The 20,520-nt window shown below is 42.6% G+C and overlaps 1 protein-coding gene across 2 annotated transcripts in view; it reads right to left on the bottom strand.

Moving 5' to 3' along the window:
• Positions 1 to 10,375: 10,375 nt before the first annotated feature.
• The window catches only part of HNF4A (hepatocyte nuclear factor 4 alpha), a 192,314-nt gene continuing 182,169 nt past the window's right edge, over positions 10,376 to 20,520 (bottom strand). For both annotated transcript variants that reach the window (XM_077252784.1, XM_077252783.1), the window contains exons 5-10: positions 17,044 to 17,199; positions 16,150 to 16,237; positions 14,349 to 14,501; positions 13,925 to 14,161; positions 12,735 to 12,860; positions 10,376 to 12,622 (exon numbers count right to left, since the gene is read on the bottom strand). In XM_077252784.1, the coding sequence (XP_077108899.1) occupies positions 12,480 to 12,622; positions 12,735 to 12,860; positions 13,925 to 14,161; positions 14,349 to 14,501; positions 16,150 to 16,237; positions 17,044 to 17,199 (903 nt within the window). In that variant the 3' untranslated portion in view covers positions 10,376 to 12,479. The remainder of the gene's footprint in view (positions 12,623 to 12,734; positions 12,861 to 13,924; positions 14,162 to 14,348; positions 14,502 to 16,149; positions 16,238 to 17,043; positions 17,200 to 20,520) is intronic.

The following is a 20,520-nucleotide window of genomic DNA, read 5'->3' as shown; positions in this document are numbered from 1 at the left end:
GCGCGGTCACGTCTGTTCGCAGACATATACCTGCAGTCGCGGTTTGTTGCCAGCAGAGGGCGCGCTGAGCACACATAATGGGCTTTTTACATTGAAACTTGTGTCCACGTTGTTATCTATAGCAGCCGATCAAATCACTTCATCCATGTTTAATAAAAAAAAAAGCTCGAGTCTTATTTTTTGTGGGACGAGTTGTAGTTGTGAATGACACAATTCACTTTACCACATAAATGAGTGAAAACCTGACAAAAAGACAACTGAGGTGAAATTGCAAAAAACAGGCAAAAATAAACCCTACCTTGCATTTCCACCGTTGGTTTTTGGCTTTTGTTACTACGTTGTTCGTTCTAGGGCAAACATGACCTGCTACAGTGATTCTCCAGGTCAGGACGATTACTGTCATACCAAATGTTTCCAGGTTTTTGATTATTTTAGCAGTGAATCTTTATTTGGGAAATTTGTAAAAAAAAAAAAAAATGTAAAAAATAAAAATTTGTGTCAATATTTCCCAAGACCCATAACTTTAACTGTCGATGGAGCTGCTCCTGGTCTGATGCTTACATTGATTACGTATTGGGTCCAGATGATGCTTTCATTGCTTTTCATTACTTTTGTTATTAGAAGTGCTGCAACCATAAAATGGCCGTTCTGCCGTTGCATTTTTTTTATGTTTAACGTACAGTGTAAATAATTATATATTTTGGTAGATCAGACTCTTTTAGATATGACGTCACCAAATATGTTGATTTTTTTCTTAAATAGCAGCCAATATAGAACCGATATATATTTATGCATATATATGTATATATACAGGGTCGGACTGGTCCACCAGGACACCGAAGAATTCTCTGGTGGGCCCCCGAGCAGGATGTAGAGTGGGTCCGCTAGTTTCAACTGAATGTGCGTCCTTGCTGTCTACTGTGGGTGCAAGATTTGCCTGTGCTGGAGATGACGCCGCTCCTGCAAATTATGTTATCAAGCCCACAGGGGTGTGATAACATGGAAAGAGGGCTGACTAGTCTGGGCAACTAACGCCCCATTGACTAGTCAAAGCCCTCATTAGCATAGAAATGGGCGCCAATATAAATGCTTTTTTTATACCTAGTTTTTACAGAAAAACGTTATACAGAGCTTATTAGGCAAGGAATTTACTCACACATACGTGAATGCTGCAGGGTTTGAGGGCATGGGAGACCTGACGGGTTCCCTTTAACTACTGTATGGGGGCCAGAATGAGGAACATACATTATTAATTTATGGTGGCAAGTGGGGAATGTTATTACTGCTGTAATATAATTTATTTATTTTAGGAGATTGTTTTCCATGGGTGGGGAGGGACAAAAGGGAGGTCCTGTAGCTGTGCAGGGCAGCACTATGTCGCTTTTTTTCTTCATCTGGCATAGTGTAGAAGTCAGGGAAAAAGTGGGGAATGTGCGCTGAAAGAGGTCAGCTATAAATGACTGTTTTTTTCTGCAGAGATGAGTCCAGGCAGGATGAAGTGATGGCGGTCTGTGCCAGATGAAGAAGAAAAGTGAAGATGAAGGCCTTCACCTAGAGGCATCACTGGTGACTCAGTGTATTAAATGTACATGCACACTTTACACTATATACAGAGGTCCTGTGTATAATGTCACTGCTGATCACTGTATTACCTGTACACTGCACTATATACAGAGCTCCTGTGTATAATGTCACTGCTGATCACTGTATTACCTGTACACTGCACTATATACAGAGCTCCTGTGTATAATGTCACTGGTGATCACTGTATTACCTGTACACTGACACTAATGCTTTTCCTTTATTGATAGATCGGGCGATTCTGAACGCGGCGATACCAAATATGTGTAGGTTTGATTTTTTTTTTATTGATTTATTTTGAATGGGGCGAAAGGGGGGTGATTTAAACTTTTATATTTTTTTTATTTTTTTCACATTTTTTGTAACTTTTTTTTTTACTTTTGCCATGCTTCAATAGCCTCCATGGGAGGCTAGAAGCAGGCACAACTCGATCACCTCTGCTACATAGCAGCGATCATCAGATCGCTGCTATGCAGCAGAAATGCAGGTGTGCTATGAGCGCCGACCACAGGGTGGCGCTCACAGCTATCCGGGATCAGTAACCATAGAGGTCTCAAATAACTCTATGGTTACTCTGCAGAAGCATCGCTGACCCCCGATCATGTGACAGGGGTCAGCGATGCGCTCATTTCCGTCCGGAATCACCGGTTAAATGCCACTGTCAGCGTTTGACAGCGGCATTTAACTAGTTAATAGCAGAGGGTGAATCGCGATTTCACCCACCGCTATTGCGGGCACATGTCAGCTGTTCAAAACAGCTGACATGTCCCGGCTTTGATGCGGGCTCACCGCCGGAGCCCACATCAAAGCGGAGGATCTGACCTCGGACGTACTATCCCGTCCGAGGTCAGAAAGGGGATAATATACCTGTACACTGACACTATATACAGAGCTCCTGTGTATAATGTCACCGGTGATCCCTATAATACCTGTACACTGACACTTTATACAGAGCTCCTGTGTATAAAGTCACCGGTGATCCCTGTAATACCTGTACACTGACACTATACACTATGTAGTATATACAGAGCTCCTGTGTATGTCACCGGTGATCCCTGTATTATCTGTACACTGACACTATATACAGAGCTCCTGTGTACAATGTCACTGGTGATCACTGTATTATCTGTACACTGACACTATATACAGAGCTACTGTGTGCAATGTCACTGGTGATCACTGTATTACCTGTACACTGACAGTAAATACAGAGCTCCTGTGTATAATGTCACCGGTGATCCCTGTAATACCTGTACACTGACACTATATACAGAGCTCCTGTGTATGTCACTGGTGATCACTGTATTACCTGTACTCTGACAGTAAATACAGATCTCCTGTGTATAATGTCACCGGTGATCCCTGTAATACCTGTACACTGACACTATACACTATGCATTATATACAGAGCTCCTGTGTATGTCACCGGTGATCCCTGTATTATCTGTACACTGACACTATATACAGAGCTCCTGTGTACAATGTCACTGGTGATCCCTGTATTATCTGTACACTGACACTATATACAGAGCTCCTGTGTACAATGTCACTGGTGATCCCTGTATTATCTGTACACTGACACTATATACAGAGCTCCTGTGTACAATGTCACTGGTAATCACTGTATTATCTGTACACTGACACTATATACAGAGCTACTGTGTGCAATGTCACTGGTGATCACTGTATTACCTGTACACTGACAGTAAATACAGAGCTCCTGTGTATAATGTCACCGGTGATCCCTGTAATACCTGTACACTGACACTATATACAGAACTCCTGTGTATAATGTCACTGGTGATCACTGTATTACCTGTATACTGACACTATATACAGAGCTCCTGTGTATAATGTCACTGGTGATCACTGTATTACCTGTACACTGACACTATATAAGAGCTCCTGTGTATAATGTCACTGGTGATCACTGTATTACCTGTACACTGACACTATACACCGAGCTCATGTGTATAATGTCACTGATGATCACTGTATTACTTGTACACTGACACTATCAGGGATGGCTCCAGGTTTTCGTGGGCCTCGGGCGAAAGAGTCTCAGTGTCTTTAACACATACCACAATTCATGATGCACAAAAAAAGGCAGATAATTATAGGTATAGTACAATGCCTACAATGATTTCACTTACTTCTTGCATTACATGAGTGATATGTATTGTAAATTCTACAATAGCTCAGAAACCAGGCAGTATAGTTCTCCATACAGTATTATGGACACCACATAGGGCTCCATACAGAATAATGAGCCCCATATATTGCTCCATACAAAATAATGAACCCCATATATTGCTCCAAACAGTATATAATAGGTCCCATATATTACTCCATACAGAATAATGAGCCCCATATATTGCTCCATGCAATATAATGGGCCTCCTCATATAATGCTCTAAACAGTATAACGAGCCCTATATAATGTTCTATACAGTATAATGAGCTCCATATATTGCTCCATACATAATGGGCCCCATATAATGCTCCATACATAATGGGCCCCATATAATGCTCCATACAATATATGATGCGCCCCATATAATGCTCCAAACAGAATGGACCCCATATAATACTCCAGTATATAATGGGCCTCATATGATGCTCCATATATAGTGGGCCCCATATGATGCTCTATATTTAATGGGCCCCATATGATGCTCCAGTATATGATGGGCTCCATATGATGCTTCATAATATGATGGGCCCCATATATGATGTTCCAGTGTATTATGGGCCCCATATAATGCTCCATATATAATGGGTCCCATATATGATGCACCAGTGTATGATGGGCCCCATATAATGCTCCATATACATTGAGCCCCATATATGATGCTCCAGTGCATGATGAGCACCATATAATGCTCTATGTATAATGAGCCCTGTATATGATGCACCAGTGTATGATGGGCCCCATATAATGCTCCATATATATTGAGCCCCATATATGATGCTCCAGTGCATGATGAGCACCATATAATGCTCTATATATAATGAGCCCTGTATATGATGCTCCAGTGTATGATGGGCCTCATATAATTCTCCATATACAATGGGCCCCATATATAATGCCCCAGTGTATGATGAGCCCCATAAATTAAATAAAATAAAAAATGAAATACTCACCTCTCCTCGCTGGCCGCTGCTCTCCTCTGGACTCCTCAGTGTCGGTGTCTTCCGGCTCTCTACACTGCGACTGTTCAGGCAGAGGGTGTACACTAGTCAAGTGATCATGCCCTCTGACCTGAAACGTCACAGTCAGGAGATGCGGAAGATGCCACAGCGGTGGAACAGGGAGAGGTAAGTTGCACAAGTGCTGGGGCTGACTAAGTGGCAGGGGGCCCACTCACACTGGCACAGGACCCCCATAGCTCGTCGGTGTCCCCAACGGCAAGTGGGCCTCCCCCGCCTGTTCAGGGCCCCGGCACTTGACCGGGTGCTCCATGTGCTGATGCTGGTCATGGACACTATATGCAGAGCTCCTCTGTATAATGTCACTGGTGATCTCTGTATTACCTGTACACTGACACTATATACAGAGCTCCTGTGTATAATGGTACTTATGGTAATATTAGTATTGTGGTTTTTATTCATGATCAATATTGTAGTATTCGGTCACTATGTGGTGGTAATATGTTGTAGTCACGGTGAGGCAGTATTAAGTCCTCTGTATGTGGTATTATTCGGTCACTATGTGGTGGTAATATGTGGTCTGATCATGGTGTGGCGGTATTTGTTCCTTGTATGTGGTATTATTCGGTTACTATGTGGTGATAATATGTGGTCTGGTCACAGTGTGGTGGTATTTATCCCTTGTATGTGGTATTATACAGTCACAATGTGGTGGTAATATGTGGTCTAGTCACTGTGTGGCGATATTTTTCCCTTGTATGTAGTATTATTCGGTCACTATGTGGTGGTAATATGGGGTCTGGTCAGGTCACGGAGAGGCATTATTAGTCCTCTGTATGTGCTTTAGGGCCCCCACAAAGTGACCAGATTTCAACATTATTTGATTCCTCAAGGCGCAGATCCAACGATTACAATGGTGGAACAGAGACCCATTAGCTCCCTGCTTCATCACTCATCTTATGCGTTTGAGTCTTGATGCAGCAGGCACAATGATGTCACTAGATTACGCCTTATGTGCAGACCCACGCATAGCACAGACTGGAGCAATATATCATGGGAACAGAGCTAGGTAAGTATTTGTTTTTTATTTTATCAATGGCTTATTCTACAAGGGGCATCACACTGTGTTGAGGGGAACTGTGGGGCATTATATTGTGTTGTGGGGCACCGTAGGGACATCATACTGTGTTTGGTTTGGTGACTGTGGGGCATCATACTATGTTGGGAGCACTGGGGGGTATCATGCTATTTTGCAGAGCACTGTGGAGGCAGCATACTGTGTTAAGTGGAGACCATGGGGGAATCATACTGTCTTGGAAGCGTTGTGGGGGAATTATTCTAAGTTGCAGTGCACTGTGGGGGCATCATACTGTACTTGGCCGGAAACATAAAGTGCTGTAAGGCACTGTGGGGCCATTCTAATGTGTTGGGGTCACATTGGGGACATCATACCTTGTTAAGAGCATTGTGGGGGCTTCATAGCCCTTGGGAGCAACTATGGGATGTCATATTGCATGGGGATCTATATGGGGTTATGATAGAGGTATCCATGGGGGCCACTATTTCTTTGTGCACATCACATTGCAAGACTACCTTCCATATATTTAAAAGTTTACAGATATGCCCTTTTGAGACTTTGTCTATACATAGCTTCCCTATTTGACATCACCGAACATTTATCTCTTTATCTTTTCGAAGGGGGCTGAAAGATGAGTGGGCGATACATAAATCAGAATTTTCCTATGGAGCCCCATGATTTCTATACACGCTTCTGATGCCATCCTAGGGACTAAGCTGTGTGAATATCTGCGGTGCAAACCTAGATCACAGCTGGAGCTCTGTATTGTTAAAAGCATAAAGAGGTTTCTTTTCCAATTAGTTTAATAAAAGGCAAAGAATTTAGTTTCAGATTTTTGGCAATATGGTAACAAGCAGTATGTAAAATTGGATTCACACTTATGAGAAAGTCCATATCAAGGGACACCAGTCCTATAAATATAATGTAACGATTTAGGGCCCTCGTACAGATTTTGTATCGGGCCCCCGGAGCTGCAGGTTACACCTTTCCGCTAATGGCATGCGAGAAGCTTAATCATCTATAATAACCATTAAACACTGCATAGATCACAGTAATCCTGCACCCTGTTAACCATCTAACTCCATCATGTTAATGTTTCTGGTACAATGAGCCATTTTCGTGCCCGGGGTAAGAAAAGTGAGATAACTTATTGACTTACACTGCTGGAGTCAGCACAATGGTTGTAGGACAATGTGTAATTAACATGTTGGACTTTAATTGAAAGCAAATGGCACAGATGGCATCAGAAATCAATGGGTATAATGGGATTAAGATTTAAGGTCAGCATTTTAATAAAAATTGGATAAAATTGTTTTGGATTATTTTTTGATTAATGTAGGTAAGAATTACACTGCAGGGAGATTACTGGTTTGTCCATACTGGTACATTGCAACAACTTCTCAGCTGTATTAGCAAGGCTAGTGCAGGATGAGTATTCAGCGTCGTAGAGACATAACTCAAGCTTCTGAGCCCAATGCGACATTTGTGTGACCTACTGTATTCCACTTCTAATACCTACCGGTATGTCTTCATTTGGCAGAGGGGTCTTTGGGCCCCATCAGAACCCAGGTGCAAAACTAAGGCTGCATGACTGTTACTGATTGCTTCTTATTATTGGTGGGGGGTCTCAGAGGTTGAATACTCACCCATCGTAAAGTTAGGACATATCCCAATAACTTCGCTAACATGTTTTCCATAGAACAGCATTGGTCAGCGACTAATTGGCTGTGGTCATGTGACACTGTGCGTCATAGTAAGCCCTGTTAGGGGTCCCAGGTGATTAGCGCCACAGGAACAAAGACAATTTTTAAAGGTAAGTGTGTTATTTACAGGAGTCTGAAAACCCCTTTAAGCTTCATTTACACAAGTATAAATAACCCCTTTAATGAATTATATCAGTGTTTAGTGTTCTAAACTTCTATCTATTGATAAGGCTCGTTTATAATTGATAGATAATAGTCACTACACAGTTGAGATAACACCTGATCTGTGCCATATCAGCACTGCCACGTCTCCATCTTTCTTCATCATGAATCTGTTTTATGGCGGTTGCACACAGGGGGTTGTTTACAAGCCGCTCTCATTGCTCTTCTGGGCTGTAAAGATAATGGCATTTGTGTGCTGATCCCATAAGGAAATCCCAATATTTTAGATTCTGTTGTGTCTTACATGAAAAGTTGTGGCAAGTTGTGATGTGGCAAGGAGGAAAGATGCAAAACTTCAGTTAAAAGGGCTGTCGATAATTGGACAACGCATTTGTATGGTGTATTATCCCCTTTCCGACAACGGGCGTAATAGTTCGCCAATGTCGGACTCCCTCCCTTTGATGTGTGCTCTGAGTCCACATCTTTCTGGCACATGTCAGTTGTTTTGAACAGCTGACATGTGCCTCTAACAGCCGTGGGTGGAGTCGCGATCCACCCATGGCTGTTAACTAGTTAAATGCCACAGTTAACCTCTGACAGCGCATTTAACACGTGCTTCCAACAAGTCCGCCGGAAATCCAGCCCATCGGTGACCCCGTCGCCTGATCGCGGCTCACCGATGGGCTGGCATGGCAACCAAAGGTCTCCAGCAGACCTCTATGGTTGTCACTGCCACATTGCCGGTGGTCAGCACTCATAGCAAGTCAGCAATTCTGCTACATACAGGCGATCTGATCATCGCCTGTATGTAGCAGAGCCGATCGGGTTATTGCAGCTTCTGGTATCCCATGGAGACTATTGAAGCATGCCAAAAGTAAAAAAAAAATGTTTTTAAAAATATTTAAAAAATATAAATGTTCAAATCACCCCCCTTTCGCCCCATTCAAAATAAAACAATAAAAGAAAATATCAAACAGACACATATTTGGTATCGCCGCGTTCAGAATCGCCCGATCTAGCAATATAAAAAAATAATTTACCTGGTCGCTAAACGGCGTAACAAGAAAGAAAGTAAAAACGCCAGAATTACATCTTTTTGGTCACCGCAATATTGCATTAAAATGAAATAACGGGCAATCAAAAGATCGTATCTGCACCAAAATGTTATCATTAAAAACGTTAGCTCAGCACGCAAAAAATAAGCCCTCACCCTACCCAAGATCACAAAATATGGAGACGCTACGGGTATCGTAAAATGGCGCAATTTTTTTGGGGTCAAATAAAAGATAGAACAGAAAAACAAGAGAGGGGGGAGGGATGTAACTGCTACACGTACAGTATTGTCCAGAGTATAAATAAACACTGAGTTCGATCCTCAGATTTGCACAGAATCCTTGCTGGGACCGTGAAAGTTTTAAGTGACAGGATCGTTCACCCCGGATCACTAGTGCACTGCGATTTCTACCATTTTGTCAGGGAGAACAGGGGAGGTCGCACAGATCCCACCACCATCACCAGTTTGTCAGGTTACGCAACTGTGCTGCCTCCAATCATCAGGGCAATTATGCTATTGACGGACGAGTGATGGACGCCTGCCACAGAGCATGCCACAGTCACATATGGCACCTTTTTAGGGCAGTCTCACACGTCCAGATAATTCCGGTACTGGAAAAAATCGGTACCGGAGTTATCCGTGTCCGTGAGCTCACGTAGGCGTGTGGTACACTGCATCGTGCTGAAGCCGCGATTCATATCTTCTGTGCAGCAGCGTTTGCTGCATAGAAGATATGAATAATAGTGTTTAAAATAAAGATCTATCTGTCCCCCGTCCCCCCACCCCCTGTGCGCCCCCCCCGCTGTTCTGAAAATACTCACCCGCTCCCTCGTTGGCTGTCGCTGCTTCCTGGTCTGGCCCCATTTTCTCCTGTATGCGGTCACGTGGGGCCGCTCATTTACAGTCATGAATAGGCGGCTCCACCCCTATGGGAGGTGGAGCCACATATTCATGACTCTAATCGGCGGCCCCACGTGACCGCATACAGTAGAAGGGGCGGCCAGACCAGGAAGCAGCGACAGCCAACGAGGGAGCGGGTGAGTATTTTCAGAACAGCGGGGGGGGGGGCGCACAGGGGGTGGGGGGACGGGGGACAGATAGATCTTTATTTTAAACACTATTATTCATATCTTCTATGCAGCAAACGCTGCTGCAGGGAAGATATGAATCGCGGCTTCAGCACCATGTGGGGGGGGACAGCGCTTACTGTAGCGCTGTCTCCTGCACGCCACACGGACTGCACACGGAGAAGGTCCGTGTGTGGTCCGTGTTTTACATGGACCCATTGACTTTAATGGGTCCGTGTAATACGTGCGCTCCCACGAACACTGACATGTCTCCGTGTTTGGCACACGGAGACACGGTCCGCAAAAAATCAATGACATCTGCACAGATGCATTGATTTTTATGGGTCTACGTGTGTCAGTGGCTCCGGTACGTGAGGAAACTGTCACCTCACGTACCGGAGCCACTGACGTGTGAAACCGGCCTTACAGATATTTCAACACTGATCTGTGATAAAATTTGTCTGTGATGACAAAAATGCCCACCCTTACTTTCTGTCAATTAATGGTTTTATGCCCCCCCTTATAATTCTGAATATTTTCCTATATAATTGGTTATTTTTTCTTTAATCAGAGACAAATCCAGTAGAAAATATGATATTTATTTCTTTACAACCTATGAGCAGGAGAAGGTAATTCTTTACTGAGAATTACAGAACACACAATATACAGACTTCTTCTAGAATACAACAGAAAGACAGATGGAAGAGTCCGAGTGACGTCCCGGTCCTATAAAACCCATAGTAATTCATGACTTACAGAACATTGTAAATTTCCAGGAATCAGTCAAATGTACACTAATAATTTACACAGTACATTCATTGGGGGAAATAAATTACTGAGAATATCACATATCTACATGTGAGAGATGGGCAGCGGCATCTTACAGGGTATGCTACAAATCGCTGATGCTATCCTATAAGCCTCACCTACATGCCTCCCACATTATATCAATTCAGCATGTAATGAAGTCTTACAAAAACAACAATGAATGCTATATGTAATTCTGTTTTATCATAAAAGGGCAGTGAAATCGTTCTATAATTTATAACTTTAGGCAGTGACCGTCTGGCAGGTAGTAGGTATAAAGTTTAACCTATTCCAATAAGCACATTAGTCTGCAAGCCATTGGAAATCTGCAACCTTTTCCGCGTTGCAGTACCCAAAACAACCTGCGGTGGTGCTAACGAGGGATTTTATTCAGTGCGAAAATTTGTACCCTTGAGCTCCACCTGTGGATGGAAAAAATTACTACACCATTTAAAACAAAAATGTAAAAAAAAAATGACATTTTTCAACACAGAGGCTAAATTTGGGAAGAAAGTTCACAGTATAAGGAATAAATAACTGTTTTGGCTAGGGTAAATAATATAAAATTTGCCATGCACAAATATGTAAATGCAAATACAAAAAAAAAAAAAGCAGGGAGGATCTGATTAATCGCACTGTATTCTCTCCTTTAAATTGCTAGAAAAGGATTAGAAAAAAGGTCTGCATTTTTCTTTGTCATAAATGGAGGCTTTCTTGTCAATGGCTTGTGTCTGGTATTGCATCTCCTCTTCATACAACTCATTTGGACAAACTGCAGTACCAGAAACAGCCCATAGGCAGGAGTGGCACTGTTTCTGCCAAAAATGAAAGACAGACCTTTTTTTCAAATCTTTCTCAACATCTTTTAGGAAATCCCCTTAACTGAACTGTTGGTCCTTTAGTGGGTATAAACCACAAGGGTATATAAAGTAGAAAGGCTGAAAAATATATGGACACCTGCATGGGTAGTTTTTTTGTGTGTTTTTATTATTTATCTAAAAATGCATGTATTTTGGGCTAGAAATAAGTTTTGCTGGTGGGTTTTCACCATTTGGCTTTTATAGGCTTTTTGCTTCCTGCCTTTTGCTTAATGTAGAATTAGTTAATTGAGAATCTATCAGTAAGCTAACCTCTTGTATCTGTACTTTTCTGAGCTCCTCTCAGCTGATTTATGCCACATCCAATTTCAGCACATTTCTTATATCATCTATAAACATAAATCGGCACAGAGGAGTTAAAAAAATAAAAAAACAAATAAAAGAGTTACAATTTCAATATCAGAACAAGCTCACTGACAGATTCCCAGTTAACTCATTCTGCAGTCAGCAATGTGCATGGAAACAAAGAGCCTGTAAAAGCCAAAATGTACAACATTTTGGATTAAACCGATTGGAAAAATAAGTTTTAGCCCCCAAATACATGCATTTACATAAAAAAGTCCTCAAATGTGAGCTTATCCTTTAAGAATAGCTTAACATGGCCGCTATTCTGCTAGCCAATCCAATGTAGGTGGTCGAAGACATCACTTATGTTTAACCATAAAATGGCCAACTTCACAGCATGTAAGCAAAATATTCACTTTACAACAAAAAATCACTAAGTACAAGAAACAAATACAACATACTGCAGCTATATTATTGAATACGTCCATGTATAAAAGTTTCCAGAAGCTAAGGTACAAAAAAGGGAAATAAAAAAAAACAACAGAAAACTATACAAAAATATCACTTTCTAAAGGCAGACGGAAGGAGCCGTGCGGCAGCCATGATGCTGGTCTCTGGGTGTGACTTGGCAGAGTACAGGGCAGTCTTTTTTGCTTCCAGCCTATAAGTCCATATCTTGTTTTTATTATTATTATTCCTATCACTTGCAGGAAGTTACAGCGCCTCCTGCTTGGTGATGGTAGGTTGTGGAATGGAAGTCGGCTGTTTGGATACGGCAGTGATCGCTCCATGCACAATTTTATACTGCTCGGCCCCAGAGCCTGCTGGTGGGGATGGTTGTGGTGTTTCCGGGGTAGCTGTAAAAAAATATATACATATATAAAATATTTAAAATATTACTATTATTAATAATGGCTGCAAATAATCAAAAATGAAAGTCTTAGGACTGACGACATATAGAATACTTACACATCTGTCCATTGTGAAGTTGGGCAGGTATACTGTTGTTGGCCACTATGACGTTTGTCGCTAGATGCTCCTGAACAAGATGGGGGTGAAGTGAGTGATGCGAGTGGGGGGCTTCATTTGCAGAACCTGTGTATACCAAAGTGAACGCTTGATCTCATACATACATTTCCACTAGTCTTATCTACCTGTATTACTGTGCTATGGGGGTGAGGATGATGCTTAGACGTATACAGTCAAAATGATTCATGTTGGTTTAGGGCCGGCAACAGCACTAGGCTATTCTTACCAACTTTCTTCAGGTGGCATCCAGTAAAACTATTATTGGCACGGGCCATGCTCCTTTGTATGTCACTCCCCTCTACACCGCAACCCAAAATGCATACGGTCCTCTCCCACTATAATGCTAGGTCAGAAAAAAAATTCTGGAAAGGCTAGGGTTACACCAGCAAATTTTCTCTCATCTGAGAGAATCAGGACGATTATGTTAAGTACACTCTGATCAAACTGAGTGTGATCCAATTTTCTCCTATGGAAAAGATGGAAAAAAATGTCTCTGTCTTCTTCATTCTATCAGTCCGTGAATTTTCAACTGCACTCAAATGTCATCCGAGTGCAGCCTGATTTTTTTTCAACAGACTCATTGACATGCATGGCCCAGTAAGCTGTGATTTTTGCCTTGCACCGGTTGGCCGCTTCTGGAATATCTTGGTAGAACACAAGATATTTGCCAACTCTTTCTTTAGTCTGGGAGGTCTACCGTTTTTCTAGGAGCTTCCTGGATGTTTCCGGAGAGTTCGCAAGTATGAAGAAGGCAAATGGAGATGGGCATCAGGGCCCATTGGGCTTGAGGGAGGGTAGGACCTACAACAATTTGGGGTAAGAATGCTCTATGCTTGTCAATCCACGATTGGGTAGATATGGCACCCACTGTGAATTTGTTTCTCAAGGGTTAGGTGACAAACAACATGGTCACCATGAAAGTTCTCAGATTGTTCCCCACTAATGTTTAGTTATATGCAGAAAATCCCTAGTGATATAGGAGAAGGTATCTTGCATTCTTGCAATATGACTGGCATAAAAAAAAACAGACAACACCTAAACATGTAACGGCAACCATATTAGTTGTCACTGAGCTTTCCCAAAGACAGTGAATACCCTTTGAGATCTGCCCTCTTTCCTGGCACACTGACCTCCTAATAGCATTTCCTGCAGCAGGTTATCAATCTTGGCCATTCCAAAAAGTTTGACGAACTGGATCTGCTCAATCATCTGCCATGTTATGCTCTGCAGAGTCGGCAGCAGGAGGAGCAGCTCCCCGAATCTCCCCCGGGAGTCGTATTGCCGGTCATTGATGTAATCTTCCAGGCTCACCTGGACCTGATACCTCATCCTCTTTATTTTTGTGGGATCACTTAATCCTTTGGCATCTGGAAACATAAAAGAAGAGAACATTATATGATATATCAGTTTTATATATTGAACGCGGATTTGGGAAGAGGCCGTACAGGCATTGACCTAAGGCAACAAAAGTATAGGTCAGAGCTCCATTTTTCTGATATCGTGCACCAAATTTCCTGCATGTCCCCTATATATTGATAGGATGATTGAACTTACCAGGGTCAAAAAATACGATTGCTTTAAGACAGGCATATTCATTATCGTCAATCTGTAGGTCCTGGAATGGAAGAACGAGCTCATCAAGGATTCTGACCGCCACTCGACCCACTTCAAGTTCTGAGCAGTTTCTGGGCACCACACGGTCATTTCCTATCATGGAGTAAAGAAGATTTATCATACAGTTCTGACAAATGTCAGAGAATTGCATTTCGGGCAATTTTCACATATGCTTTTGGGAAGAGAAATTGTGGGGAAATCAGTCCCAGATGAATCCTGGGAGTAATGGAGGTTATAGGTGAGACCAAATGCAGGGATTTGAAGGTCTAAAGGCCCGATACACCTTACAGTAGACCATTGTTCAGCTGACGTCTATCTCTCCCGACTCCCCATGAACACTCATCTTGGACAAACATTCCTACGTTGTCAATAAGCAACTTATCTCCATCCAGGAAGAAAGGTTTGTCCAAGGAAATTCAACAGACCGGATCCTTCTCTTCTCCAACACATCATCTATCGGGGTCCCCGTCGCCCCTGTACACATTAGATGGTTTGCCGATCCAGACAATAATGGTTGGTTTGGTCAACTTTCATGTGTAGGGGTCTCTTTAGAGAGAAACCACACAATAGGGCTTGCTCCATGACTCTGAAACTCCAACCACTGTGATGTTTCCGGTTATTGGTCTGTGTAAACAGGCCGCTGATCAACTGACGAACAAGCAGAACGCTATTTTCCGGCTGATCAGATCGTTTAAGCCAGCATGAAATCACTGTCCTTGGCAGCTCACTGCGCAGTGTAAACGGGGGATTGTGCTGTACAACATGATAAGATTATCTCAGCACAGGAACATTTTTTTTAAAACACATCCAATTGTGGAAATTATTATTATTCCAAGACCTATTGCATAAAATATGATGTTAGTGGAAAAACAACTTTAATGGCATGGGGAGAGGGACCATAGAAGTTCCAGACAGACTATGAACAACATCTCTAGCTCTGGTGGGTTCAGCAAGTCTTTAAATTACACAAGTATATGGTCACAAATCTTTATCCTCCAGAAGACAGATCTGTCAGTTTACTCCATTCAGGACAGGGCTGTCCTCAGGGTTCCTGAGCCCCATTCTTGAGATTGCTAGGGGGGCCCTGTGGTCAGACCCTCAGTGATCAGAAAGTTATACTCTATGCTAGGGATGGGGGGACAACCTAATTTTTTGGGGAAAAACCCTAAAGGGGAAGTGGTATTGATGGGGTTAAGAGGAGCAGTTAATAAAATAGCTATTTTTAATATAAAGCTGCCTGTCCTTCATCAAATCTGTGTAATCTCAGGCCCTTGTTTTCCCAGCCTCATGTAGATTTCTTTGAGCCTGGCCTATTTGATGGTGAGTGGGTTGCTTATCAGTGCAGGGTCACTAATGTTTAACACATAATGATACCGTGTATTATCTGGGGGTGTTGGAGCTTTTGCTATCTTAATGACATGCCATAAACATGATGTCAAGAGCTCGGTATTTGTCACAAACAGTCACCTGGAGACCGAAGTGGCCAGGTGGGTGTAGGGGGGGTATTGTTCAGATACATCACACTAGGAGGCCTCACTTTCTGACATCACATCCATATATACTTGGGGTAGAAGTGTTTTGGGGTCGTGCCTCACACATTGGCTATAAAGGATCCCAGGATGGACGCCACACATACACACTTGCAAGAGATAATTTAATGCTCAGCTTATGGTGAAAGAAGGTATCGGGGCAGGTGACCCACCACAATGTACTGCACAGCTACTGTGTGATTGTGACCCACCTAGAAGTAAAATATCCTTGTACATCATTGACCTCTTTGCTGCTCCCAGAAGTAAGTGCTCGCCTGCATGTGCACGTAACAGCGCCACCTAGGAACAAAAAGTCGTAAAGTAAGAACTCATGTTCAGACTGGTGTAGATGACAGGAATTGGCATGAAGTCAATCAGTCTGTCATCATATGGATGGAGGATCATCCCACCGATGATGAACGATATGTAGTAGCATTATTTGTCCAATTCCTTGCCCCATCTTGTGTGAGTTGTTTCTTAACCAGGATTTAATAAAGCTTGGCCATCAACAGAAGAAGTTAAAAAATGAATCGGAGCAGCTGGATCTCTCACTCTGTTAACCATTGATTCTGTCTAGAGTTAAACATCAAAGGTTCTTGAGAACAGAGAGGTTAACGAATGGATGGGTCAAGGGCTGGATGGACCCTTTGAAGGACAGGACTGAATAACTAGTGTCAGCCGTACAGTGGGATTATCATTAGGATCATTTATGGCAGTAAGGTTCCCTTCAGGCACAAAATAACCATCATTGATAATGTTAAAAAATGTAAAAAAAACATTAAAGAAAATATATGAAGCACTAAGGTTTGGCTAATGGATTGGGAGTCCTGGTACCATTGGCAAGCTCTATGGTGTCTGTGATGGACTTTCGTCAAGGAAAAGGAACTAGTCATTGGCAGATCTGGGCTCTTTCCCCATCATCAGATAGAGGCCAATGATCTGGGAGCATAATTGGTAAATTACCCCACAAGTGGTGATCTGGTCAATCTAGGATGAATGGCTGGAACAGACCAGCTGCACCAGAGCTCTCTATGTATCTCCCTATTTATGCACAATATATCCAATTGCCAGAAATCAGCCCATAGCTGGATAGTATGTGAACCCACCTGGTCATCTAGTGGAAGCTCACAGAATGCTGGGATGTATTTGGCCCATTCAACGAGAACCAGAAGCTGTTGTTTCATAGAATCGCAGACGTCTGTGATACTGGCGATCTTCTTCCCTCTGATATCTGTGTTTAACATGGCAACCGATGATGTTATCTGTAATGAAAGAACAGTGACTGTCTTATTGTGTGACAATATAAATCTATCTATCTATCTATCTATCTATCTATCTATCTCACATCTATCTATCTATCTATCTATCTCATATCTATCTATCTATCTATCTATCTATCTATCTATCTCATATCTATCTATCTATCTATCTATCTATCTATCTATCTATCTCATATCTATCTATCTATCTCATATCTATCTATCTATCTATCTATCTATCTATCTCATATCTATCTATCTATCTATCTATCTATCTATCTATCTATCTATCTATCTATCTCATATCTATCTATCTATCTCATATCTATCTATCTATCTATCTATCTATCTATCTATCTATCTATCTATCTATCTCATATCTATTTATCTATCTATCTATCTATCTATCTATCTCATATCTATCTATCTATCTCATATCTATCTATCTATCTATCTATCTCATATCTATCTATCTATCTATCTATCTATCTATCTCATATCTATCTATCTATCTATCTATCTATCTATCTCATATCTATCTATCTATCTATCTATCTCATATCTATCTATCTATCTATCTATCTATCTATCTATCTATCTATCTATCTACAATATCTGTCCTTCTAATATCTATCTATTTCAGGGCAGGTGCACACAAGCATATTTTTGCTCCAAGTGCGATACTACGAAACCTTAGTCTATGGGACCATGCCCATGCCCGACTTTTTTCTCGGACAGAGACTGTCCTAAAAAAAATTGCTGTCTGCCCAAGTTTGATCCGATATTCAGATCGCACTCAGCCATGCAAGTCAATGAAAAAGTGAAAAACCATTGGTCTACACTCAGATAACATCAGAGTGCAGTCCGATTACAAGCACTGACACAATGGCGAAGATGTTTTTCTCTAACTTCTCATCCTAGGGAACTGGATCACACTTTGATCAGTTGTATCATTTGCATAATCGTCTATCTATCGATTATCTCGAATGAGAGCATGTACGGTTGTGTGCACCTGCCCTTACACATATCAATCTATGTACAGAGCTATCTTTATAGACTTGTCAGTATTACTAAAGATCCGCCAATTGGCTACTCGTTTGCTGATTGGTGGTCAGTTAATAACCCGTTTACACAAGCAGGCCGCACTTCTAATGCTCACTGAACACCCATTCAATGTGAAGAGGTTTTCATTTTTCTTGGCTGCGTGAATCCTGATGATGTGCTGCCGGAACAATGCATTTTTTGGGCTGCACAGTGGCTCAGTGGTTAAAACTGTTGTTTGCGGTCCTGGGTTCAAATCACGGAAGATTAGAAATTTTCTTTTGTCACCAAGTGTTAATTTATATTATTAAAAAGTCCAGAATTTCAACCAGTAATGAACTGTATATAATAAATACAGAAGCACTTCTCATCTCTCTATTCTCCCTGGTTTGTGCTGTTCAATCAGTGCGCTCAGTGACACAGCCTTAAACAAACAGCCTGGAAAAACAACCACTTCTAATCAATAAGCCATGACCCACAAAATGAGGTCTGATCCAGAGGTGGCCGGGTCACTCATTTACGTATCTAAAATCCTGGCATTTCCTGTTCACAGAAAGAAAATTGTCTCTATAGAATAAATGACATTATAATGACTTGTGGCCTGCCAGCTGTTAATAGTAAGAAGGGTATCCAATTATTATTATTATTATTACTTATTTATATAGCACCATTAATTCCATGGTGCAGTACAGGAGGAGGGGTTATATATAGGGTTATAGATATCATTAACAGTAAACAAATTTACAATGACAGACCGGTACAGAGGGGAGAGGACCCTGTCCTTGCGGACTTACATTCTACAGGATAATGGGGAAGAGACAGAAGGTCTGGGGTGCGGCAGCTCTGGTGGTGGTGAGGCAGTAGCTCGGGTGGTGGTGAGACGGCAGCTTGGGTGGTTGGTGAGGCGGCAGCTCGGATGGTGGTGAGGCGGCAGCTCGGGTGGTTGGTGAGGTGGCAGCTCGGTGGTGGTGAGGCGGCAGCTCAGTTGGTTGGTGAGGCAGCAGCTCAGTGGTGGTGAGGCGGCAGAATGGTTATTGCAGGCTGTAGGCTTTCCTGAACAGATGGGTTTTCACGTTCCATCTGATGGAGCCGAGGGTGGTGGATAAGCTGGACCCCAGGGAAGCAGGGAGCAAGTGCTCAATTACCCTGCAGCTCCCCTGCAGGAGAAATTACGCATTTAACGGTTCTCTTAAATCAATTGGTAGTCTGTATCAAGTACAGACTTGTTGGGTCCTCCAGAGAAGGTGACAATCTTTGATTCCATTCTCCACTTTGCTAATACATGAAAGCATTTTGGGAAAACTTTTCTATTAAAGCAGAAATTTCTAACAGTGAGTTTTCCAAATCAGATGATCTATGACCTGTGGTCATAAAATCATATTGATTAAGATTCAGTCGAACCTTGGGAAGTCTACGCAGTGTCAGACTGGGGAGCCATGGGCCCCCCAGTAACATTGACTCTGGGGGCACACTGCGCATTCACAAAAATGACTGATGAGCTGCTGCTTCTGTCTACAGAGTGAATCAAGTGTATTGTGCCATCTACTGCCTGTAGTGGAATGGGGGCCTTTCTTGCAAAGTGTTCCTCTGTGGGCCAGTCCAAGGCTGAGTCTAAAGGTACCTTCACACGAAGCGACGCTGCAGCGATAGCGACAACGATGCCGATCGCTGCAGCGTCGCTGTTTGATCGCTGGAGAGCTGTCACACAGACCGCTCTCCAGCGACCAACGATGCCGAGGTCCCCGGGTAACCAGGGTAAACATTGGGTTGCTAAGCGCAGGGCCGCGCTTAGTAACCTGATGTTTACCCTGGTTACCAGCGTAAAAGTAAAAAAAACAAACAGCACATACTCACCTGCGCGTCCCCCAGCGTCTGCTTCCTGACACTGACTGAGCTCCGGCCCTAACAGCACAGCGGTGACGTCACCGCTGTGCTTTCACTTTCACTTTAGGGCCGGCGCTCAGTAAGTGTCAGGAAGCAGACGCTGGGGGACGCGCAGGTGAGCATGTACTGTTTGTTTTTTTTACTTTTACGCTGGTAACCAGGGTAAACATCGGGTTACTAAGCGCGGCCCTGCGCTTGGTAACCCGATGTTTACCCTGGTTACCAGTGTAAAACATCGCTGGTATCGTTGCTTTTGCTTTCAAACACAACGATACACAGCGATCGGACGACCAAATAAAGTTCTGGAATTTATTCAGCGACCAGCGATATCACAGCAGGATCCTGATCGCTGCTGCGTGTCAAACGAAACGATATCGCTAGCCAGGACGCTGCAACGTC

The sequence above is a fragment of the Ranitomeya variabilis genome, chromosome 4 (genome assembly GCF_051348905.1).
Source record: "Ranitomeya variabilis isolate aRanVar5 chromosome 4, aRanVar5.hap1, whole genome shotgun sequence".
In the NCBI taxonomy this organism is placed as follows: Eukaryota; Metazoa; Chordata; class Amphibia; order Anura; family Dendrobatidae; genus Ranitomeya; species Ranitomeya variabilis.
Note: the sequence above shows the minus strand (reverse complement) of the source record. Positions and strands in the feature narration are given on the sequence as shown.